We start from the raw sequence: 26117 nt of genomic DNA on the forward strand, positions 1-26117 counted from the left end.
ACTTTGACCAAATTGTGTTGTACTAAGAATTCTATGAATGTAACTTGATCTGTCTTTATTCATTTATAATATAGTATAGCTTTTATCAAAAACTGATCTTATTGTTTTGGCCAAATCAAGAAAATTAGGACATGTTCGAGTTCAAGATATACCGTCTATTGAAGTGTTTGTTAAAAATAAGAGGACTAATAAATCCATAAAAATAATATCAGGGACCAATGAACATAATTTTAAAAGAAGTTGGACTAATCAAACCCATATATCTTTAAAGAGATATTTGTGAACTGAACACAAAACGCGCGGGAAAATTCATTGATAGAAGAGCGGGAGAGAGAAGCTATTCGATAATGGAGGCTGGAGACGACGAACACTCAATTGGGTCAATTAATCTTATGTTGAAGGAATCAGTACCAAATATTACGAATGAAGTTCACCAGCTACCTTGTTGCATCAAATACGACGGTGATGCTTGCGTTTCACACTATTTCAAACCTAAACCCACTGGTAAAATTGAACTAAACCCTAATTCAATCATAGAAACAACAATTGTTCATCCTATATTAAGATATGGCTTCTGGGTTTCGATTGAATTTTGGTTAATGTATCAATTTGCAGGTGTGGAAATGGATGGCTTGAAACTGGAGGAAGCAAGTTTTAGAGGAAGAAAATTGCAAGGAACAACTATTCCCATTCCTCAAGGATACTCTGGTATGTTGTGTATTTATGTTTTCAGTTCATCAGTACAAGTAGAAAAATAAAAATTGTATCTTTTTGGACACCATTTTCAATCATCTGTATATACTAGTGTTGAAGATTACGTACTCGATTAATACCAAATGCAGTTTTTTAAGAAATTGATTGAAAATTGATGGATTCTGGTTCATACTGATACTTAAAACGTATATTGTTGACTGCAACTGGTGTTAGAAGTGAGTGTTGGTTGTCCCATTTGGATTTGCTTGCTGCCAAAGTGTAGAGAGCCTTGCAAATTGTCAAATTTTTTTTGTAAAAAATGCATCTTTTGTCTAACACGATTCTAGAGTTTCTTCATCATCTCATCACATTCTTTGTTCAGTCTATCTAGAAAATCTCTGGCTTGCTTAGATCTATTAGAATATATAATCTGGAAGTAACACTTCTTTTTCATGTTTGTAAATGAATGTTATCCATCATATTTATGTTCATATGATTGGTTTAACTTTTAACAAACAATTCTGTTACATTATCATTTGATCGTAGATCCATGTTTTATAATTGTCACTTGCAGGCCTTGTTTTGGGAAAGAAGAGTCTTGGAAATGGAATGAGGAAAGCTTGTGACAGTTCTGAAGGGAAGGGATGTAACTGGGAGGTGAAAGCAACATTTGAAAAAATGACATATTGGAATCATGATAGCCAGCCTTCACGAAATGATGCTTTCCTGCGTTCTTTCCATTGCCTTTCTGTTGCAAAAGCGGTAAGTCCCGATATCAACACCTAGGAGAAATATTCCACTCTTATCCAACTGCATAAATGTCAACTAAATTTAAACAATTGGAATATAGTATTTTGCAGAAAGTGTTTTGTATCAATTTACACGAATCATTGAATCCAGCATTCTTTTGTTTATCCAGGATGGTTTCATAAATTTCTTGGAACGTCTATTTCATTCCCTTGTATTGCTCTAGGCCCAAAACAACTTAAAATGTTCCTTGGATTCAACGTGATTGCTTTTAAAATTCTGGTTTTATATATGTCTGCAGTTGCACAAGCCAGTGACAGCTGAAGAAATGGTTTCTGCTTCAATTGCTTTGAAGAAAGCTGGTGAATAATAAGGAGCCAAAATGGTGTCTTCGAACCTTTTACCGTCTCTCTTTTACTTTTCATGATTTTGTATATTCAGTTGCGACATGAAGGTTCTATATTTGATTAAGTTGTATTTTTCAGTTCTACTAACTTTCCTGGTAGGACACATGTAGTAAAATTTGTGGACATGGTTTTGACATATTGCCAGTTTTCTGGTTTGATGTATCAAAAACTCTTTGCAGATTGTCCACCTTTCAAAATCAGTTTTGAGGATTTCATTTTGTTGTTTGTTTACATGATTTGATATTTGTTTTACGGTATTTAAGAACGTAATTAGTAATAAAAAAAACCCAAATTTTAGGAAGAAGAAAGCAATCTCTACTTTGGCATCTCTTAGACATGGGGTGGCAAATTGAAGAACGGTTACAAATAATCCTCAAAAGGAGCATATTTTCCTTTTAAGCACAAGGAATAAAGTTTTTTATTTTTTTACAAGATGCCTTATCACGGAAGCATCAAACTTTTTTCTGCTTTTGGATTGATTTATTTAACTTATTATACACGCTACCGGTTCTGATTAATCGCCATCAATGATTGATTTGATTCTCCATTTGAGTCCAGAAAAATGTCTGATCTGACCTCCCTACTCTATAAAGGCCAGTTTCTGATCAAACTGGAAAAACAATTGAACTCAGAAATGGGCAATAAGCCGTCGTCGGAAAGTGTTTCACCTCAAGCACAACGTCCAAATCTCGAGCTTCCGATTGGCAGCGTTGTCGCCAAGGAAGTCGAGAAACCACGACAGATCATCAACCTACCACATAATTATGAAACCATCCTTAGAGATGCTGACTCAGAAATCGACAGCTCCTTGCCGGACAAGCTCCTTGCCGGACAAGCTCCTTGAACAACTCCAAGCTAAGGTCTACTTAAGCCAGAAAAAAAGGGCAAGTCCTTTCATTTCTCATTAATCTTTTACTTATTGCAGAATATTTCCTTTTGTCCCAAAACTAATTTATGGCAGAAATCACTGTAATATGAAATTCTTGAATTCAGTTTAAGACTATAAGGTTTTGTTGCAGATGTACTGGGTGGAAAAGAATTCAATAAAAAACTGCTTCATGTTGTTCGCAAGAGATCTTTCAATTACTTGGAGTGACGAAAGTCGTTACTGGCATTGGCAACATCAAAATGATTGGTATAAAATCATTTCCACCGATGTTAATTTCCTCAAATACGCTCAAAATCAGTAACTCTGCATTATTATTTTGCAGTGACGTCTCTTTTGAAGCAGCTGAGCTTGTCAACGTGTGTTGGCTTGAAATTCACGGAATAATCGATACAACAATGCTGTCACCAGAGACTTTGTATGAAGTTGCATTTGTGATTATGCTAAAAGATCAAGCTTATGGTTGGCAAGTTCCTGTAAATGTCAGGCTCGGTCTTCCAAGTGGAAATAAGCAAGGAGCGTGTCGAAAATCTAATGAACAAACCTCGAGAGCAATGGATTGAGATTCCGGCAGGCGAGTTTAGGACGTCACCTGAAAATCTTGGCAAGATTGAAATCTCTTTGTTTGAATATCAGGGAGGGATTTGGAAGAAAGGACTCGTCATCAAAGGAATTGTAATTCGCCCCAAAAACTAATTATAAGTTCAAGAACATGCCATACAAAGAATTACTGAGATTTAAGAAGACGGAATATGTATGAAGTCTCTAAAAAGAAAAAGAAAAAAAAAACATGTTTTAGATTTCATTTTCTTATTACAAAAAACAGATTTGTGTAGTGTTTCTAAAGTTAGAATACTGATAGATATTTCGACTAGTCAATAAATAGAAACTCCTAGGATTCTTGAACCAGAATCATAACATCCTAGAGAGATATTTCAGGAAACCTGAGACTAAGAATTGCTCGAAATTCAGTCGTATTCCGTCCAACTCCTAGAGGCTATAGTATCCATGTATAATAGGTTTTGAGTTTACAGCAGAAGATTGAGTTCAATAACCACCTTTTTGTTATGTTATTTATATTAAGAATTATCCAGTTTCGAGCCATTTCAATCCTTTTCACAAGCTTTCTAGACATTTTGTACTTCAGATGAGCAATTGTTGTCCACTCTAGTAACAGGTGTTGTGACCGAAGGGAGAATCAAATTCAGAAGTAAAGCTGTAGGAAATTACCACAAATGTTATATGTTATGAAGTTGATAATCATGAACAAAATATTAACCAATTTATATCTCATTCGAGATTGTTGAATTTGAGTCATGTTGTATAACTCAAATTATACCCCACTAACAAGATATTAGGTGCAACGGTGATCATATTGCACCCCAAGGGGAGGTCACGAGATAGACTCTCTGTGTGTTGATAAATATATAATTTGATTGTCCTTTAGAATTAGTACGAGAATTTGATTAATCCTTGGACCTCGGCTTAGAATAAATGCACTTAAATGGAAACTAGATTAGTGAAGCATTAGAATGTGATCAAATTCACGAGAAATTCTTACATGCACTTGATGCACCACGTCATCCGTACACCCTCCAATCATATTTCGACATGTGGAATATTTGTGTCATCCACTTTCCATATAAGTGATTTATATATTTTGAATTTATGACGTAACTATTATTATATGGCAACTAAATCACATATAAGGAGGAAAGTGAATGACACAAATAATACACATGTCGAAATCTGATTGGAGGGTATACGGATGACGTGGTCATCAAGTGCATGTAAGAATTTCTTCAAATTCACTTAACGTAGGCATTACGTTGAACTATAATAGTGTTATAATTGTATTTGACAAAGAAAAATTGTTGCTTGACATGCTCAAATTCATTTTTTTCGTATATGCTATTTGCAATAAACTTAATTTTCTTCAAGCAATTGTAAGCAATTGTATACACTTATGAAAATCAGGGTATTAAACGGCGGCGAAAGTGAATAGATTAAATGTAAGAAAACTGTTTCTTTCATTTTGATTATTTTTTTTCTATTAGTTAATCACACACATTGTAGGTGCTATGGAAATGAGTTAAACAAAGATTACCTCTGATGATTAGACTCAAGGAATTATATTTCTTCTAAATTTCCATTGTTGGTCTGGTTTCGGAGGAAGTGCAAAACCTCTCATTTTGGTGGTGGTGGCTAGCTACCAGTCCGGTGATGGTGGTCTTCGGAAAGGAATGGGACGTCGATTTCTCGATATTCCGGCGATCGAGGACGTGGCTTTGGCTTCCACGAGTTTTCTTTAAAGCTATGGGTGCGGTGTTGGTGAGAAGAATGGTGACGAATTAATGGTGTGGTGGTTTAGGAAGAGAATGAATTTGGCTTAGTTTAGGATTTTATTGTGTTTCTACCGTGTATTTCTTATCTGAACTTGTATAGTAAAAACAATGCCAATAACATGTATATATTTATACTGAGTTTCCATATGCCGAATTATTGAGGTTCATTTATGAAGTCTACTTTAGACTTCACCTATATATTAGTAGCCTTTGACAAATTTGGGAGCTGATTGGGCGTTTTACTGTTTTCAGTTGACAAATTCTAGATTGTAGGAGTGAATTGTCGAACAAAAGAGATGGGTATTTGCAAGTAGGCCTAGGAAAAAAAATAAGAAAATTATTTGTCTCACGTAAAAGTTAAAATGGGGTTTAATATATAGTTAATGGGATCAATGAGTAGCGAGAAGAAGAAAATTTTGGGTCTTCCCGACGATTTTTACATGTATGTTGGCTTTTATAGGAATGACTCATATATATATAGAAGCTCGTGGAACACCTTTATCAACCCCAAGTATATAAAATAATGAATATTATTCAAATAAATAGCAAAATATGAGTCATCTTGAGCGCCTCCGATTTAGAGTTAAACCTATTGAGATATGCATTGAGAGACGGGTAATCGATCCTGGCAGTGAAAACGATCCCCGTCTCCGAAATGTAATGTCGATGAGCCAACACGTGCTGGGGGAGCCTTTCTGACAGCTTCAAGATCCTCAACCATCTTGAGTGGTATGCGTATATGCGATTTGTATAACATGACACGAGAATTTGCAATTTTGCATCGAACAGAGCATTTTGAATGGGGTAGGAGGTTGAACCGGAATTGACTTCATACAAAGTCTCCGTCTTCTGCCATGCGTTAAATGACCTCTTTGAGACATATTCCACAGCTTTCTTGGACAATTTGTTCTTAGCTGACACAATTGCATATAACAATGAACAAAATTAATAGCTAATTTAAGATTGCGATGACTGATTTATGGGATGTTTTGTGCTAAAGAGGATCGGCTTTAAAGAATGATATCTTTAAGAAACCTCATATTCTATCGTGAACGAGAAAATCATCAGTTGATCAATAATAATGATTTCCTTTCTCTAGAGAGGAGGACGTTGGTGGTATTGTTAGCATTTCATGCTATAGCGGAAGGAGTTCTCTATCGACTTCATCAGTTTTGGTATTTTAGAGTACTTGTGGGTGAAGGATATTGATCACTTAGAAGCCCACAATGTTACCAAAATCTAAAGCTCACCTTCACACACAAGCTCTTTGGGCTACGTCATGGGACAACTAGGCGGAGCAGCTCAGTTGGACTCTACGACTGTGATACCAACTTAGAAGCCTATAAATGTCTTAAAAACTTTTGCTCAAGGGGAGTGGATCTAGTATGTATATATAAATCATTTACGTTATTGTGAATGGTTGATGTGACCACCATGAAACTTCAATTTTGTAACATCTTTAGCTCCCTCTTGTCATCATTATCTCATGAACGGAATAGCAAATGCGTTAATGATGACATGACATTCGGTGTGTTTGTGGCTAATATTACCCTATCTTATATCTATTTTTTATGGAAAGAAAAAAAAAAGATTGTAATGTTGGATCATTGTCTTCGGAAATCGACTTGCGATGTCGCAAATAGTGTTCCATGAGCTTCTATACAAGTCATTCCTATAAATCCGTCAATTCATATGGGAGTTCCATGATAAAAACAAACGCCTATTTTGCTTCGACCATAATTGTAGGAATATCATAAAAGGATCGCGTGCCAAGTTTCGCGTCATTCCAACAAACTTCGTCGGGAAAAACTAACCCGTCTCACGACGCTCTAAACCCAGCTCACGTTTCCTATTGGTGGGACCGATGCGGATCGAGGCGGCGGCAAAAGTCTCATTCATTAACGAAATTAACCAAACAAATCGCTCCACCAACTAAGAACGACCATGCACCACCACCCATAGAATCAAGAAAGAGCTCTCAGAGATATGCAGGGCATTGGTTCGATAAGACCGGGGTGAAGAGCTTCCAATTGTCTTAAAATGCTGATATTTTATTGTAGAACCAAGCACACCCATCAAACATGTAAAAATTGTCGGGAACACCCAAAATCTTCTTCTTCTCGCTACTCATTGATCCAAAGGATCAAATATCCCTCTCTGAATTTGAGTTCTCCTTGTTGATTCATCGATGTCATATTTAAACGACCCTGGTGCCATATCTCATACAAAATTCATTGTTGGATCGAACGTTGTGAATTGCTGCCTCATTCTATGTAAACCACACGTATTAATGGCTTATGATTATGCAGCTCTCCGAAAATTAAAGGTGCCACAACATTTGTTGCTCATCAATATGACTAGCTATCTCAATCACTTGCTCATCTACTTCATGCACGAGATCCCCCTCATCAACCTTTTGTCTGCAGTTGATAGGGACAAACAAATCAACAATTTAATTTCAGATTCAAACAATCTCATTCATTTGGAATGTAGGACGATCTTCACAGCTAGAGTCGACTTCCAAACGCTTGCTGCATATCACAAGGCATTTGATTCCGAATTGGAGGTCTTACAAATGATGTATAAGGTGATAATTTCATTAGCTGTTGTTGCTCTTGAAAGTTATTGTCACAAGAATATAGCTTATGGAGTTGCGATAATCAATATGAGTCCACAATCCTTCAATTTGATCGGAGAGTACATGGATTGCCCCTATAGACTTCTTGCTAAGGTGAAATCCGATATCAAAATATTGCTGGAGCAATATGTGAATATGCATGTTCCCTGGAATTGAACCCTAAAACCCTTCGATGAGTGTATTCTAATGTCTAAAACCTAAACCCTAATTTCGTATATTCGTGTTTTGCATAAAGAACAAGAGGTTAGGTATTAGAAGTAATAAATATCTTTTAAAGTTTTCCTTAATTTTTAATAACAAATAAATTTAAAGGATATCATGGGCTGACTCGAAAGTGCGCTTGTGTTAACGTCTTACAGCGTGACGAAAACATGTTATAGTCAACCAATGTAACCGAGGATTTTTGACGTTGCACATCACCTCCCAATAGTGTTTCAATCTTTGCCCATTGACAAGAAACGGATCATCACCATCTTCTTTTCTAAATTCTGAGTCATGAGCACCAACACAGTACAGAATAACATCAACTAGAAATAGAAAATTAAAACAGAGTATCCCTCCAAAACTAGTAAAAAAACACATAAAGACTGCAAGAGCATCTAAACGGCTAAGGCATAAATAACAAAGAATCATCCAAATTTCTCCTAACTGACAACTATTTGTAATAATATGAAACGATTACTACATAATATGTGAAACTGAATGACAATGCAGAGATGACGATAGTAATAAACCTCGACACTATTTTTTTTAGAATGATAGTGTTGAAATTCGTGTCTGTCGAGAGGAAGAAGAAGATGAAATGAAGAAGAAGAATTAATTTCGTTTTGTATTTGGGAATAGCCGTTAGGATGGAAACGACGACGTTTTCCAATGTAAATAGCCGTTCGGAAGAAACGGCGTTGTTTTCTCTCCGCCCTGCACAACAAGAGACGACGTCGTCTTGACTTAAGCTAAACCGAATCCGTGTTGGGCTTGGGCTTCTTCAACTCAGCCGGCTCACCCGTCTCTGCAGTTGCTTCTGCTTCAAGGCAAAGCCATTCCTTCTTCTACACAAAGCATGGTGAAGTCTTCTATCACATGGGTGACTTGACTACCTCAAATCTCAGCCAATCCTCCACTCAAAGTATGGCTAGGGATGGCTGAGCATTGTTTGACATTAACCACAAGATTATAGAGTAAACTTTAGTACTTAGTGTAGTATTAAATTGTATCTCTAGTAGTATATAAACACACAACCATGTATTGAATAAATCATCACTTCTTCATATATGAGTTAATATAAAAACTGAGATTCTATCTCTCAAACAATCTCTTTTCGATCCTAGAATTCAACAGATAGTAATACATTACTTGAAAGTGCTTGAATACCTTTCTAAACTAAGAGAAACCAACACATAAGTTTGGCAAGAGAAAGAAAAATGCTCGATCAGAATTCAGATACATCAGAAGTTATTCCGTGACAAATAAAATGGAAAATTGCAAATAAACGAAATTCATCCAAAGACGAAGAGATCATGATCAATTTTACACCACCGAAATCCAAAATTTAATCGTTACCAGAAATGGAGAGACGGGAATGAGTCGCAGAAGATGAAGAGAAAAAGAGAAGCTTGTTTGTAGCCATGGTGTAAAGCTTCTACTTTGGGTGATTTTTAGAGGAGAAACATTAGACCATGGATAATAGCTGAACTAAAACATCAAAACTGTTTAAACAAATTTAGATGAAGTATACTGGCACAAACTGTTTTCTACTGATGTTAACAAAGAGATCATGGCATTTGCAACAGTAAACTGTAGAATCCAATATGTAGTGTATTCTGAAAATTAAACTTGAATTAGCTGAAATCCCACTTGACTTGTATTCTGAAAATCCAATAATTACTACTACTACTACTACATATTGCTGATACAAGCAAAAAAGCCACCTCAAAAACCATTATAAGTCTTTCATAGGTAAAGAAACTTGTTCTGAAAAAAAAAATGCCGCACCGACTCAAATCTCCAAGTGAATTCATCATTCGAGAAACTAAGAGCACCATTCTCTTGCATTTTGGAACATCTTTAACCAAGGGCTAGGTCCCTTTTTGTCAACATTCCAGTTGCTTGGATACCAAGGAAATTGCCACATCATGAAGCAACGCTCAGGATGAGGCATCATTGCCAGATGTCGACCATCTGGAGAACATATCGCCGCCACTCCCAACGGTGATCCATTCAGGTTGAATGGGTAAGTTTCCGTCGGGTTCCCATCATCGTCACAGTACCTGAATATAAAATAAAATTATTATGTTCAACATTAGGTCAGTAGATGACGTTTTAAAAAGGCAAAACATCATCTATTAAAAGACGGAGGTAGTAATAATTTATTTTTTCAAAAAGTTGTTATGATACCTTATTGGTGCCAAGTTTGAATGAAGAATCCGGTCAAAGACACCGTCATCGGGAAAATAAGCTTTTCCCTCGCCATGTGCTGACCAAACTCCCAATGTACTACCTTCCATTCCTTTGAACATTATTGAAGGCGAGTCTTGAATCGTCACACTTGTAAATCTGCATTCAAATCTCCCAGACTCATTGTGCACGAATCTCGGCTGGGAAGGATCTCCACCAACACCGAGCACGCCGCCAACTTGTGGCCCCGGGACCCATCCCAATAAAGCCATTAGCTGACATCCGTTGCAGATTCCGACACTGAATGTGTCTGGTCGTTTGTAGAATTCCTGAAATTGGTTCAGTAGAGGCTGGTTGAATCTTATACAGGCCGACCAGCCTTTCGCCGAATCGAGAACGTCGGCGTAGCTGAAACCTCCGACGAACGCAATTCCTCGAAACTCGTCGAGAGAGACAAAGCCGTTAAGAAGGTCAGACATCGTAACGTCCCAAGGCTCGAAACCGGCTGCGTAAAATGCTCCAGACATCTCTCTGTCTCCGTTACTGCCTTCTTCTCGGATGATAGCAACTTTTGGCTTTGAAGTTGAATTCAAGTATTTTTTATCCGTCAGAGAAGGATTGAAAGATAATGACCATGAAGGTTTGTGTCTGGACTTCAACCCTTGTTGTTCTAAGTCTACACAAGAAGACAAGCGTTGCAATTTTTCCAACTGAAAACTGGTTTCTTCCCACATATCTCTAAGAAGATAAGTTTTTTCACTCAAAAGACAAATTCCGTCAACTTCTAGTTCCACATCAGGCAAGGCTGTAACGTGTCCGATGATATCAGGAGAAACACCGAAATTCTTCAGTTTTCCATTGACGGAATCCAGATTCTTCTTGCTTACTTCAAGAATAAGACCAAGCTCCTCAGCATAGAGAGTTTGGAAAAGACTATTACCTCCTGAAGCCAAGTCCAATTTAATGCCACAATTTCCGGCAAAAGCCATCTCAAGTGCACATACTAAAAGACCACCATCACTGATATCGTGGCCTGAAGAGATCAGTCCATCTGAAATAAGGTCTTGAACACCCTCAAAAGCTTTTTTGAGGTAAGAAACATCGTCAACATCAGGACAGTCATCGCCGATCTGATCGAACACCTGAGCAAAAGCTGATCCACCCAATCGACGCTTGCCCTTGGCTAGATCGATGTGAAGCAATACACCATCATCTCCTAGCTTCAGATCTGGGGTCACTGTTTTTGTTATGTCAGGGCAAGTTGCATAGACACTGATTACGAGATTTCCAGGGGCCTTCACAACCTCACCGTCAACTTGGGCTGCCATGGAAAGACTGTCTTTCCCACCATCGATAGCAATGCCTGTAAAGATAAAATGTATCAAATAAGTATAAGTTTTGCTAGAAACAAACTTTATAAAACAAGAAAATCATCTCCGCTAGCAAGGTCTAAATTTAACCACAGTAAGTGATCCCCAACCCACACTATCTTCAAGAAAAGTGAATTATTGCCATTTTATAGTAAGAAATTCTAAGCATGACGAATAATCCCGCAGACTAATTATAGAATTATGGCATAGCTAAATTTCACTGGTATAGAATTCATATGGCATAGTTCATTGTGTGACATGCTCAACATCTTATTGTTGCAACCATTAAACAACTAAACACCAGTCAAGCACACAGCATGGGACCTAATGAAAACTTCAATCCATTCCCAAACACGCATAACAGTACAAATAATTTTACCCAGAAAGAAACAAAACCCAACCTTAGCAAAATGGATAAAACAAACAGAAACCCTAGAAATTGAGAGGGAGATGAAATCGGGTGATAATAAGATAGGAAATCGAGACGTACCTATAAAATCGATTAGCAGATAGGGATAAAATCGAAGGGTGAAAATAAATTAGTAAAATAATTAGCCACAAAAAAAACTGGGATTGGCAATTCAATTGAAGGGTGAAGATGATAATATTGCCTAGCATCAAAATACAGTAAATTATAAATTAATTCGAGTAAAGAAATAATACCAAGTTCGATCATAGCGTCTGCAAGAGCTATAGCAGCATCATACATGTCCGCACCTTCACCATCTAGCTTTGCAGCATACATCCAATTCCCGCTAGCTTTAACATCAGAGAGAGATGTAATCTTTGCCCACACAAGATTCGTTAAAGCTTCTCCGACAGCTAACCTTGCCATTGCTTTAGGATCAAGCAACCCTTTCATCGGCTGCTCTCCGATTGCACATGCACCTCCGGTCAAGTCAGAATGAGTTTGAGCAAGGACTGCCACATCAGCAAGGGTTATTTGAAGCGGACCAACGGTTTGCTGTTGTGCCACAAGACCCGTCACGCATCTGTCCACCTTTGTCGTTAAGAATCTCTTTGAGCCAACAGCTGGAAGCCTCAAAACTCTCTTGAGAGAATCCATGACACCGACACTAGGAGCAATATCGAGTGGCTCTTGCGCGTGAACCACCCGATCAAATTCAAACTGTTTCTGAGGCATATCCCCAAGTACTTTTTCCAGCTCAAGGTCAACGGCGGGAGGAGGCGGAGGAAGCCCCTCCGATTCACATTTCTTGACAGCCAAGCTATCAACTAGAACGACACGGCCTTCACCATCAATTTCCCCAAGAACAGCGATTGAAACTCTCTCTCTTTTGCAGATAGATTCCAACAACTTCCTACTTTCGGGCTTCACCAAGATTGCATCTTGCTCCTGATACTCTGCACCCCAAATCTCCAAAACAGACATCGTGTGGTCGCCAACTACAATAGCTCGGATATCAATCTCGGCACCTTTAGGGTATATTATTTCCTTGACAACATTACAATTCCCACCAGCTCCTTGGTCATGAATGCTGATGATTGGGTTATTCTCACCCATTTCAATGCACGCTCGAACTACACGATAAAGTTTCTGTGCCATTTCAGCATCTCCACGTTGTACAGCATTAAAATCGAGCTCTGCGTCATTCTGCCCACTGACCATACTTGATGCAGCCCCACCTCCCATTCCGATACGATACGCCGGGCCTCCAATTTTTACAACCAACATTTCAACTTCAGGCTCACCCTTGGTTATATGCGAGTGATCAATCAGCCCGATTCCAGCACTGAACATTATTGGCTTCATAAACTCCCTTCTTTCACCATTAGGAAGCCTCATTCCGAAAGTTCTAGTGTAACCTTGAATTAGAGGCTCTCCAAATTTGTTCCCATAGTCTGATGCTCCATTGCTAGCATCAATCAGGATTTGCAAAGGCGATGCCAAGTTTGACGGATATTTGAAAGATGGATCCTCCCATGGAGCATAAGACCCTTCCATGTAAAGATTTCCAACACAGTAACCAGCAGTGGAGGCTCCCACAAATGATCCCCTACCTGTCATAGAGGAATAGAGAAAAGGTTAAAACCAGAATTGTCAAAAATTAAGCATCAACTTCTTATTTTCATCAACAATGTTAAAACGAATAAGAACAATGGAGAAGTCAGCTCAGGTTTATTTACCTGTTGCGTGGGTATCCCTAATACGACCGCCTGCGCCGGTCTCTGCACCTGGGTAAGGGGCCACCGCACATGGGAAATTATGGGTCTCGGCTGTAAATAAGATATCGAGATCACGATCAGATACATCTAATGAAGATGTAGAACCAGGCTGAACAGGTCGCAGTTGCTTTGCAGGGAAGCCTCTAATTGCACTTGAGTTATCCTTGAAGCCAATGACGGAATTATTTGGATTGGCACGCAAGGTACTTTTCACAATCTGCATAAGAGTCCTATCCATGGGTTTTCCATCGATAATTAGCTTTCCCATGAAAAACCAATGCCTGCTGTGCTCACTGTTAGATTGAGCAATATCAAACAATTCAACATTGGAAGGATTCCTCTTGATGTCTTCCATGAAAAGGCGTGTATAGTATTTCAAGTCTTGCTCATCAAAAGCCAAACCCATTTCTTGATTAATTTCTTCCAAAGCCCTCCTACCTTTCTCCATAACAGGAACAAAGTAGACTTCCTCAGGAACTACATTGGTCTGGAAGGATTTCAGTTTCTGTGTATACACACACTCAGTCATTCGATCATGTACCAGCGCAGCAAATTCACTGATCTGGCTCTCTTGCAGTTCACCCTTACTGTACAACAAGTGTCTTCTCGATCTTTCCAAGCGAGTCACTTCAGACAACCCACAAGCCTGACAAATAGATACAGCATTAGACGACCAAGCTGTTGTAAAGGACAACCTAGGACCAACTTCCACAATCACAGTATTCAACCCCTCTTTCTTCTTCTTTTCGAGAAAGCTCTCAGTCCCTAAATTCTCCGGTTCATAAGTCTCTGAAAGAAGCCACCTCAGCGCGCTAACCTTCTCAGATGAAATCTCATTTTTTATCCCAATGTTGAAACACTGCTCAGTTTTCAAATCAACAATCTGGTTAGAGACTTTTGTCTGAACTTCCTTGATTAATTCGAGAGTGGCATTCTCTTGCATTAAAGGGACACGATAGAAGTGTATAACTTCTGGATCAGGCTTTTCGATAATACCAACAGAAGACTTCACATTTTCAGAAACCACAGCTCTAGGCTTCGACTGAGCACAACACTTCAAAGTAGTAGCACCTCTTCGACTACCAGTTAAATGCAACGAAGCATTCCCTTTAATTGAACCCCAGAGCAACTGCTTCAGGTTAGTAGAAGCTGTTCTTTGCAAAAAGAGTGTTTGCCTACACGTTCCCTGTAAACAGAAAATTATTGAATAAATACAAATTCAATAAAAAAATTTAAACACAGCCAACAGAAGACAACCAAAGAACTTACACGCAAGAATTCAGAGGCCGTGATTTCCCCGACTACGGCCATGTCGTATTGTAGCTCACTACTAACTGCTTTTTAACACTAACAGTGCCTGACACAAGAGAAAAGAAGTAATAAATATATAAACCATTGAAACAAGAAGAATTCAGTCCTCAAGCATGTAAACTGTAAAGGTAAAAGTACATAATCGAGTTAACTGGTCTACGAACTATAATTTGTAATTTCAAACTGACATGAGAAACAGATATGTAATTCCAGTCATCAAACACCCCAGATATGCCAGCGAAGAAGAGCAGCGCAAACACATATGCCAGCGGAGAAGGGCAGCTCAAACGCTAAAAAGCTGGGATTTTTAACATGAGGAAAAATCAAGTGTAAACTGATATTTTTAAATTAAGAAAAAGCAACGATGACTAAACCCCAGAACCGCAGCCGCCATGAGAACGGAAAACATAAAGGTAGCCATTAAAAATCAAACCACAGAGAAAAGCAAACACAGAGATACACAATGAGTTAACTCGTTTCAAGACAAAGATACACAAAAACCCAATAATTGTTCGCCCATAAACCTCTGAAATTTTTTTAAACACGACTCATACATAACGAATCAAGCCCTTCAATGAATTCTAGGTTTAACACTAGAGCAAGATAGTATGAACAAAAAGATGACTTACCCAGTTATCTTTGAAAGGTGATGGTGGCAGAGGAGAGGAGGAGTGGTGGCGACTGTGGCGAGCCGGAAGAAGAGAGAAGAGAAAGTGAAGAAACCCGTTTTTGGTCTGAAGAGAAAAAGAAAGATTGAATTTTGAATCTATCTATACTTTTAGGTTCGACCCAAAATAATATATGAATTGAACCGAAATTCTAAAGCAATTGAACCGAACGATTGTTATTTAGGAAAAAAATTACTATTTGTTAATAAAACGTAAATGTTTATATTTGACGATAAAATTTGCAATTGAATTTGTAATTGGAACGATTTGAAAAAGTCTCTCAATTGTCTAGATTCCGTTTGTAAATTCAATTGATTGTCCTCTAGAAATAGTACGAGAATTTGATTAATCCTTGGATCTCGGCTTAGAATAAATGCACTTAAATGGAAACTAGATTAGTGAAGCATTATAATTATATGATCAAATTCACTTAATTAAGATTAGGACGGGAAGATTACCAGCTCTCTCTCCTTTATTTTGAATGTGTTTTGTGTTGTTTTAAAAGAAGATAAGTTAACAGTAAGCTTCCAAGTTCTTAAAGATTATGAAAATATGGGAGGACAAAGTGTAATTTTTCGCTATGGATCGGATGAGATGAGGAAGCTAGAGGGCATTGTAAGAAGGGAAGCCTGTGTACAACTGTTGATGGCTCGCATGCAATGGGGGTGTTATAACTGGACTTGGTCCTGGGGTCACAATGGAAACAATCGTGTTACGCAGTTTTCCTATTCGACAAGCATAACTGGAATCCATTTCCTATTGCAGTTTTCCTATTCGACAAGCATAACTGGAATCCATTTCCTATTAATTAACTTGGTGTGTTTTCTATGTGTTGAGACTGAAACTAAAGTTGGTTTACTGAGAGATTGCATTTGCCATTTTCTTTCTTTATACTCTATTAAATCTTTAGTTTGCTTGTGCTATATATAATAATGATGTTTATGACAACAAATTATATATCAATCTGAAACGAAGTTTCTTTGTTAGATCTATACTCATAACATTTTTACAACATACAAAAATGTTTGAATTTTTTTAGCTATATAATGTGGTTTATTAATTATCGATTCAAACGTATAAACAGAATGGAATATGTTGCCATTATCGATCCAAACGTATAAACATAATGGATTATGTTGCCACTTCATGTTTATAGTACAACAAAATCACTTTTTTGGACTAGGATACAATTAAGGGCTTGATAGATAGCCTATCTTGGACCTTCTCCTCCATCGTTTATTTTATTATAAAGGAGACATTTCATATAAACATTCAAACGGATTAATTAGGCCAGGTTCTTGCAGGAATTACTCGATGACGTTGCAGGAATTCTTCCATTGATGCTGATCATATTCATGGTTTTTGACATTTCGGTCCCTGAACTCTGTTGTTTGACACTGTACTCCTCCTGTCAGCTTTGAACATAATTCCTTGAACACCTCCTACCGGATTCAGTCTTGCACTGTTTCAATTACTTCCTCTTGGAAATCCTTCTCATAAAAACTCCTAGCATTCTGATCAATTTCCTTATTCAAAACAGACCACGCTTGCTTCCTCTGTTTCCTTCTCATACTTCTCTACAACATCTTCCGGGATTCGAGCTTGGCAGGATTTGTGAAACATGTATACATGAGTGATTTCAATTTGTGAAATGCCTAGGGTAAAATCAAGGAAAAGAGAACATTGCTTGCAAGAACTCCCACATGATTGAAATTCAAACAAGTACAAGCTGCAACATGTTGCTAGTTTACAGAAAGAATGAAAAGAACTGGAAAACTAAGAGTGTCCTATAGTTGACAATCCAGCATAACGTGAAAACATATTCAATCACAACTCCACATGTCAAAGTTTTTTGTTGCTCCTATTTGACACAGTTAACTCAACTGTATATCAGTTTGGTCAAGGTCCAAAACTTAATTAATACTCCAGTGCTAAATAGTGGCCTAGTGGAGTATATTATAACATTGTCGCGTATAACAACCTTTAAGAGGGTAGTCCTAACCGACCTGTCTATGGAAAGGTCGACAATAATTAACCATTTGGCTAACATGCTTTGGTTTCGAGATGGTCGAATTCAAGTACTCATTTTGAATAGCTCAAATTATAATCCACCATCAAGGTATTGAGTGTAATGGGAAGTATATAACACCTCAAGGGGATGTCACATGATCAATCCTACGTGTGTTGACAAAAATATATAATTTTGATTGTTATTTAGAAAATGTACGAGAGTTTGATTAATCCTCAGACCTCGGCTACAAATTAATGCTCGATTCACTTAATTTAGGCATTAAGTTAAGCTAAATAGGATTATAAATGTATTTGACGAAGAAAAATTGTGTCCTGACGGACTTAATTAATGCAACAATGCACACAAATTGATTTCACATGAAAGAAAGTCAAGCACCTGTAATGCTTTTGGCACCGCGAGTACCGTGGAAGAAATTCGTCAGATCAAAACTGGTAAGTTATGCTCGTTATTGGCCCAAGAATTGGAAGACCTCGACACAGCAAATTATGGACTTGTCAGAGGCTTTCCGCAATTGGCCTTACGCTACATCATGAAGCATGGAATTTAAAAATGCAAATCATAAAATACTTTGTTGAGCTGGTGCTCCTCATTATACGATGTTGGTTTAGCTACTCAAGTCTGTTATAGAATTGAAGTTTCATGGTGGTCACATCAATCATTCACAATAATGTAAATGATTTATATATACATACTAGATCCACTCCACTTGAGCTGAAGTTTTTTAGACAATTTAGGCTTTAAGTTTGTATCACATCGTAGAGTCCAATTGGGCTGCTCACCCTAGTTGTCCCATGCATGGTGTAGCCCAAAGAGCTTATGTGTGAGGGTGAGCTTTAGATTTTGGGAACATTGTGGGCTTTTAAGGGATCGATAGACTTCACCCACGGGTACTCCAGAATACTAAATCCGATGGAGGCAATAGAGAACTCCTTTTGCGTATAGCATGGAATGCTAACAACACCAGCAATGTCTCCTCTCTCATACGGGCATGAGCCAATAGATATCTTCATGGACTTGATGAGGCAGTACAACATAGGCAACTCATGCTGCGTTACTACTGAAAATGAGCAAATGACGTATTATGTAGGTAGGTCTGATCTCCTCGGCATCATTAACCCCAACCTCCTCACCTTGGCATAAGAAGTGAATCTTGAAAAGAAAGAAGTAATAAAATAATCATAATTATGAAAAATATTTAATAAAATTACATAAATTAATTATAAAACAATGAACTTACGTCATATAAAGAGTTAAGAACAGGCTGCTCAACGGAAGCATAAAACTGAACGATATTATCTTGGTCCGATGACTTCCTCATATGCTACTTGCTTGTTTTCTAAATCGATTTAGTATGTTACAGTTGAGCTTGGCAAGACTAAGAGACGCTACAAGAAGAGCCAAATGAATGAGACTAAAATTTTGTAAACATGTGTTGCTGGATGATGAAATGATGTGTGTTTTAAGAAGAAAACTTAACTTTGCCAATGGGAAGGAGTGTTTAATATAAATCTACTTAAAGACAAACCACCTATCTCTACTTAAAGACAAAGCATCATCGTTTGACAAAGCATCATCTGCTTACATAAATTGAAGTTAGCTAAAGAAGGAAATATTATTTTCAGACACCCAATAGATAGAATACTCATTAAAATGTGAAGACACAAAGCTGGTGATAGCCCATATGAATTAACCGACTCACTTCATATATCAGGAGACTTTGGAACAATGTAATTGCTATCAAGAGAACGACATGGATCGAAAAGCAACATCGTTTGACGCAACATGTATCATCTGCTTGTATGAATTGAAGTTAGTTAAAAAGGTAAATATTTTTCAGACACCCGGCCAATAAATGCATTGTTGGATCCAACATTACGAATTGCTGCTTCCTTCTATGTAAAAGCTGCCACAACATTTGTTGCCTCATCGAAATTATCATCTGGAATCAGGGACGGTTTTCACGGCCATAGTGGACTTCCCAATGCTTGCTGCATATCACAAGGCATTTGACATCGAATTAGAGGACTTACAGGTGATGTATAAGGTGATAATTCCATTAGTTGTTGTAGGTCTTCAAAGTTATTTTCATGAGAATATAGCTGATGGAGTTGCGGTGATCAATATGACCCCACGGTCCTTCAATTTAATCGGAGAATACCTTGATCGCCCATATAGACTTCTTGCTAATGTGAAATCCGATATCGAAATATTGATGGAGCAGTATGTGAAGATGTTCCCTGGAATTGAAGATGGAGACCCTTCGATGTGTAAGTATTCTGATGTATAAAACCTAAACCCTAATTTCGTATATTCGTGTTTTGCATAAAGAACAAGGTTCATAAAAAACAAGAGGTTAGGTATCTAAAAGTAATAAATATGTTTGTAAGTTTTGTCCATAAATTTTTTTATTTATTTTTTGATAGGCAGGTGTGAAGAACTGCAAATGACTGATTTTGTAATCTGCGATTTCACTCAATTCTTTGTGGTGTGGTATATCCAGTTTGGTCTTACTCTTCTTTAATGGGTCTCCATGATCCTTGAGCTTTTGCTCGTTCCTTTTTGGTCCATGTTCTTCTAGCTTAGGAAAGTGATCATACTTGAGCTTGCTTAGCCGAAAACTCGACAATGCCGAGCTAGTCTCGATTTTGTTTGCTCCACAAGCAACCGAATCAAGAATGGAAGATGGTCCTTCATCACTCCTTGTTGCATTAAATTAATGTTGGAAATATTATGCGAATAGCGATAATAGAAATACAATAGGAGAGATTTATTCTGAATATACTCTGCTGAAATTTTTATTGATCACAAAAATAATAATAATTGAATCGACATGCACGTATTAATTCGACAAAAATTAAAGCAATATGAACATACATACATGAGCATCGAATTAAACAAGTAAACAAACATGCATATAGTAAATCGAATATAAGAAGCTTTAAGGGAAGAGAGATGCAAACTTTCGGAGGCACGATTGGATCGCTTTCCTTAAAAGCGTAATACGTCCCGTACTGTGCTTCGGTTTGACGGGGTAGAGCTTCCCAGGATACAATCGAACGAACGACGATAACCAGCACAAGATTTAATCATAGTTCAGGTGAGACTTATGCTAGCTGAACTCGCCGACGACACGAGAAAAGAAGAGACAAAAAAGACGATGGGTTGTTAGCCGACCTATTTGCTAGAAGGGTTTTTTTCTGGGTGATTTTAGTGTGTTTAAACCCAAAGACCAGCTAGGTATTTATAGGCTAAGAGGGTCGGTTGGAGTAGAAGCGATCGACTTGGAGTGCACGTCAAGACTCCTAAAATTACGACACACCTTAATGACGGACACTGTAATCAGAAAGAATTTTGATCACGATCCTCTTCCGAAATCTTGGGCATTTAAAATTCCAATTCAAACGAGAGATAAAATCCATTTCTAATTAGGAGATAGTATCCCACTAATTACGGAAGTCAAAACCGTGTAGACTATAGTGGAAGAATCCCACTAATCACGGATCATTAATTAAGAGATAAAATCTCACTAATTAAACAAACAAAAAATCAAACCGACTTCATTCCAAAAATAAGCGAACTGATATGATCCGTGAAGCGAATCAATTGACAAACCGAACCGAACCGGTTCGGTCCGAATCGGTGCGTACATGGTGGTGGCGTGCGTGTGGAACCTTGTAGACTTCCTCTAAAATACACTTTAAACTACAACCCACTCAAAACCATTATATATATGACTTTAGTTTGTAGTAAATTTCCAATATGGGACTTTGTACACTCATGCACAAATCACCAAATTTGCACTACCATTTCTCATTCATCCTTGACACAAAATATCAAATAAATGATTCAATCCTTAACTATGTAATATAGATAAACTATAAGAACTAGTTTCGATTTTAATCCAATGCACGAATTTCGCCTACACGCTTGGTCAAACTATCATTGACCGTGTATTTGGCATTTTTGTCTAACAATCCCCCACATGAATGAAATTTTATGCGACTTTAGGTAGACACGAAAAACTTGGAGAGTTTAATCGAAAAGATATCACATCGACGCTCGATGGCTGTTAACTTTGAATCGGTCCTAGCAGAATACACATCGGATATACTCGCGGGTTAGTAAACACGATGTCTTGAACTATCCCGTTTTTTATGTATACCAAGACAATGGTACGTACATGATATCCACTCTACTAGCGTTCTAGTCTCTGTTGCTATTCTTTAGGCCCTAAACAACCTGGTACCTTCAGGAAGACTATTAGAACAATACGACCTGTGTATTTTCCTCAAAGCGGCCACACTTACTCTTCATATAGGTGATGTCTCTTGCTTTAAGCTAAATGAAATTGCACCCTGTTGTACTTCAACTCTCGAGTTGCAAGAATCATTAAGAATTTCTGAAAACTTCATCCTCGTGATGCAGGAAGCACTGCCGTTCGACTACAGAATGAGCAAGGGTCGGGAACCCCCACAGTGCTCGGGTAGAATCCCGCTCAACTTCAGTTTTCTCATTAAACCACGTTTCAAGGATCTCCTGTCAGCATTGTTGAGTTTGATATTGAGTGATTCTAGGATAAAGGCCTCAAACCCATTCCTTCTGTCGAACTCTCCACTTTATCTCTAGCTATTTTTCCCAAAAATTATAACATCTAATGACTCTCTAAGTCAATAAGATCATCGTTAGAGAAGTTTAATTCTCACGTTATAATCTATATTTTAGATTATTTGTGTTAAATGTAGACCAAATCCCTTAATAAGGGAAATCTTCTATAATCTTGAGAAACATCTATGTGTTCTTTCTTATGAGCGCAACAATTATAGAATTTGTTTGTCTATACTACATTAGACTTTATCCACTTATGAATCTCCAGTCTATTTTATCATAACCATGGTACTTGTAGTACTTCGACTCCTCGAGACTTATGATATGATGCAGTATTTTGCATGCTTCTGTTAGACATCACACGTTTGTGAGTTTTATCAAATTTCCTAAGATGTATGGAACGTCTTATTGAAGACTTCCGTATCTTTGAGAAACATTTCTTTTGGTGTCTCGCAAGACTTGATCAATCATCTAGATGTCCTGATGATTATATCACCCAAACCCATATCTGCATAGCATATGCTTATACTCCAAAATTTCTATCAAATAACTTGGTGATTTGATAAGCTCACTAAGTGTGGGATCAAACCGAGCATTTAATCTACTATTCAAATGATATTTCAACATAGTAAGCATTTACAAGCTTTCTATAGACTTAAGAAAGACTTACATGTCATTGATCCAAGTATAATGAAATCCTACAGATTTTCCACCATAAACCTATTAGGTTGTTCCCGGCCATAGCCACAACCGCAACTGTAGTTGTAGTAGTTTCGTCGAAACCACACTCGTAGCTTTCCCGGATCCAACATTATCCATGTCATGTCCCCTATGATCAATGGACCAAGTTTTATAACACTTTAATGTTATTTAACTTCCAATTGAAGTTATAACTTTCAATTCATGAAGCTAATGCCTTCTATTCTTTCAAAGAAGCATAAATCAAGTTTTCTTTCAAGGAGAACTATCCAATTAAAAACTCTTCAATTTTATGATTCAAGAACCACATTCTTATAACCATATTATTACAGGAAGAAGTTGTCTTACTCTAATCTTTCCATGTTTTAGAATCCTTTCTAGCATTAGATATTTTCACACCACATAGAAAGGATATCTAAAGAACATTTGCTTACATAAAAGTCATGCCATATCTTTGGACTATTGGACTTATCAAAAGAGTCATAATATCCAAACAATGGATCGGTAAGAACAAACTTTCCTAAAAAGTTTGTTATAAACTTTCAACTTTGCTCAGAATAACACTTGGACTCCACCAAGTTTATTTCTAAAGTAAAATCACAACCATGTTCTATTATATTTCCTTAATGAAATATTAGAACCATTTTCCGTAAGAATAAATCTTACTTCAACTTTTACAACATTGTAAGAGTTGATCATTCAAGTTAGTATAGTATTCCTACTAAACTTGCTTGATATACATGTGCAAGTTTACAAGAAATTCACAACAGAATTATCTTGTCATGATTCTATCGAAATCAATTATGCACCATCATATAAGTTTTTAATTATGTTATGAGTTTTACAACTCTTAACCTTTTAAGAGAACTTATATTTTCCCGATGTAAATAATTAATATTTACAATTACTTCCTTTACAAGGCAAGTTACATGTTTCTTAAGAAAACAAAGTACAAGTATACAATATATATTCTTAGCCATTGGAAATATTCCTATAAAATAGAAATATGTGCAACCTATTTATTCGCCTTAAGCCTATAGAAGTCTCGACTTCTATTTTAATTTATATTCTAGAAAATCCTCAGGTTTACTTGTTGAAGTTATTATAATAACTCGAGAAACCTTTTCTGGATTCCTTTAGATGACAATATATAGATATATTCGACATCTTATGTAAATTATAGTCTAATTAAAGACATTTTTTAACCCCCACAATTCGGAGGTGTACTTCATTTTTAGAAATTTAAATGACATTCATCATTTAATTTATATTGGGATTAGAGATTTATTTATATTAATCTTAAAGTCAAGATCGTTCTATAATGAACCGATCTACTTTACAAATCAATATACAATATACGATAATTCATTTACGATGATTACCATCTCTAATCGATCACATCTCTAGAACTTAATATCATAAGTCTAGGATTTCACCGTTTAACTGTATTCTCGAAGAATCATCTTTGAGATATAGGACATGTACCTCAATACAATTTCCTCACAAGAAAGTATACAATACTTTTCTTTATTCATCTCTATTAAATATTTTGAAGCTTCGGCTATAATATTCATTAGCATAGAGTTTTCTATTTATTTTCCTCAAAAAAAAATAATTTATCATTATTTATACATATTAATATTTTCACATTAATCATATTTATAAGTACATTAGACGATTATTACAAATCTGTCTAATTTACATTCTTTCCGCTCACGAAAAATATGTCGTGAGAATTTTGATTATAAAACATGACACTTCAACTCGGAAGTGCATATATTAATCAAAGATTATAAGTTCTAATATTATATCAAGTATTAGAAATTAATAAGAAGCACTTATTATTCCATTCATAGATTGATCCGTTGATAAATCAATCATGAACATAAAGCTCTTTATGTATCTTCGCAAAGCATACATGTAGAAACTTGTCGTTATTTGTTCCGCACATGAGACAAATCATTTGAACTATATCAAGTTCAAATATTACTGACAATTTCAACTTCGACTGAATATTGATCACAATCCGATCCAATGATAATTAATAAAATTATCTCAAACATACTTTCTGTATTCAATTATCACTTTTATAATTCTGAGGACTCATCCGTCAGAATTCGTGAACCAGCGGGCTGTTTAGTACGTTTATCTCCGCAGATGACCAAACTGACCAAAACAGAAAATCAGGGACTAAAGAGACAAATAGCCAAAGTTGTGGGCCGATCGTACTCGCCAAGGACTCACATGGTAACTGTGTAAAATCGAAGGACCAAACTGTCAGAATCACGAAAGTTCAAGTCTGATAGTGAATATCAGGATCAAACTGTCAATCGTAAAATTACAGAGACCAATCTGTCAAAATGCAGAAAGATTTTGCAGCGAGAACTGAGAAGACCAGAATGCAATTCTGAGGACTTAACTGTCAGAATCGATAAACAATTAATACAGAAAATACAATTATTTCTACACGTTTATCACACAAGACATCACCATCGTCACAAGTTACAAGCAAAATAAATACTCCAAAATATTTTCATATAACAAGACGATTTTACTAACCAATTATCTTGCCATCGGGATGACTTAACAAATATCAGTATTTATCATGTGCATTATGTCAAACATAATATAACAAAACCTTATATAGCAACATGACAACACAAACAAACCAACCATCCTTTTTTTTAAACAAAATATTTCCGATAGAGATTTCAAAATTACTTAGTAGACTTACTTAATGACCAAGTATTTAATTCCAGAATACTACCATTAATTAATTAATTAATAAATGTGGCAGTAAGCCATTAAATTAAAAGAATCCTTTTCCATATTAAATTAAGCAACCAAAAAACCATCATGAGCAATGAATCGACATACACCGGTCTGATTAATTAAGTTAAAGCACAAAACCATAACACTTAATTAATCCTTACCATAAGGAAAGAAATTGAATTGCTTATACCTTAAATTCAAAGAGACCTTAAATCTTTAATTGTCTCTTACCGAGAAGCTGACGCAAAGCAAAGTGGAGAAATAAAGTGACGTGTGATGTCATCCATGATGGTTACGTACTAAGAATGGAAGCAAACAATATCGATTTGTAGTACATCAACTTCGATGGATTTAATCGAATAG

At 36.7% G+C, this 26117-nt stretch overlaps 3 protein-coding genes across 3 annotated transcripts; 2 read left to right on the top strand and 1 right to left on the bottom strand.

Moving 5' to 3' along the window:
* The first annotated feature begins 347 nt into the window (after positions 1-347).
* Positions 348-1810, top strand: LOC139885115 (uncharacterized protein C12B10.15c-like). Its single transcript, XM_071869065.1, has 4 exons — positions 348-504; positions 616-708; positions 1268-1455; positions 1742-1810. The coding sequence occupies exons 1-4, from the start codon at positions 348-350 to the stop codon at positions 1808-1810; spliced, it is 507 nt and encodes a 168-aa protein (XP_071725166.1).
* Positions 1811-2409: 599 nt separating this feature from the next.
* LOC139885116 (lectin-like) lies at positions 2410-3429 on the top strand. Its single transcript, XM_071869066.1, is given in 5 exon segments — positions 2410-2637; positions 2639-2731; positions 2867-2982; positions 3059-3248; positions 3250-3429. Coding segments are annotated over 5 exon segments (807 nt in total).
* Positions 3430-9745: 6316 nt separating this feature from the next.
* On the bottom strand, positions 9746-14978 carry LOC139885119 (probable phosphoribosylformylglycinamidine synthase, chloroplastic/mitochondrial). The gene is made up of 5 exons (XM_071869068.1): positions 14937-14978; positions 13629-14853; positions 12144-13502; positions 10111-11473; positions 9746-9983 (listed from the first exon to the last, which is right to left on the bottom strand). Exons 1-5 carry the CDS (start codon positions 14976-14978, stop codon positions 9746-9748), a joined length of 4227 nt encoding a protein of 1408 aa, XP_071725169.1.
* Between the last annotated feature and the right edge of the window lie 11139 nt (positions 14979-26117).

The sequence above is a fragment of the Rutidosis leptorrhynchoides genome, unplaced genomic scaffold, assembly GCF_046630445.1.
Source record: "Rutidosis leptorrhynchoides isolate AG116_Rl617_1_P2 unplaced genomic scaffold, CSIRO_AGI_Rlap_v1 contig79, whole genome shotgun sequence".
Lineage (NCBI taxonomy): Eukaryota > Viridiplantae > Streptophyta > Magnoliopsida > Asterales > Asteraceae > Rutidosis > Rutidosis leptorrhynchoides.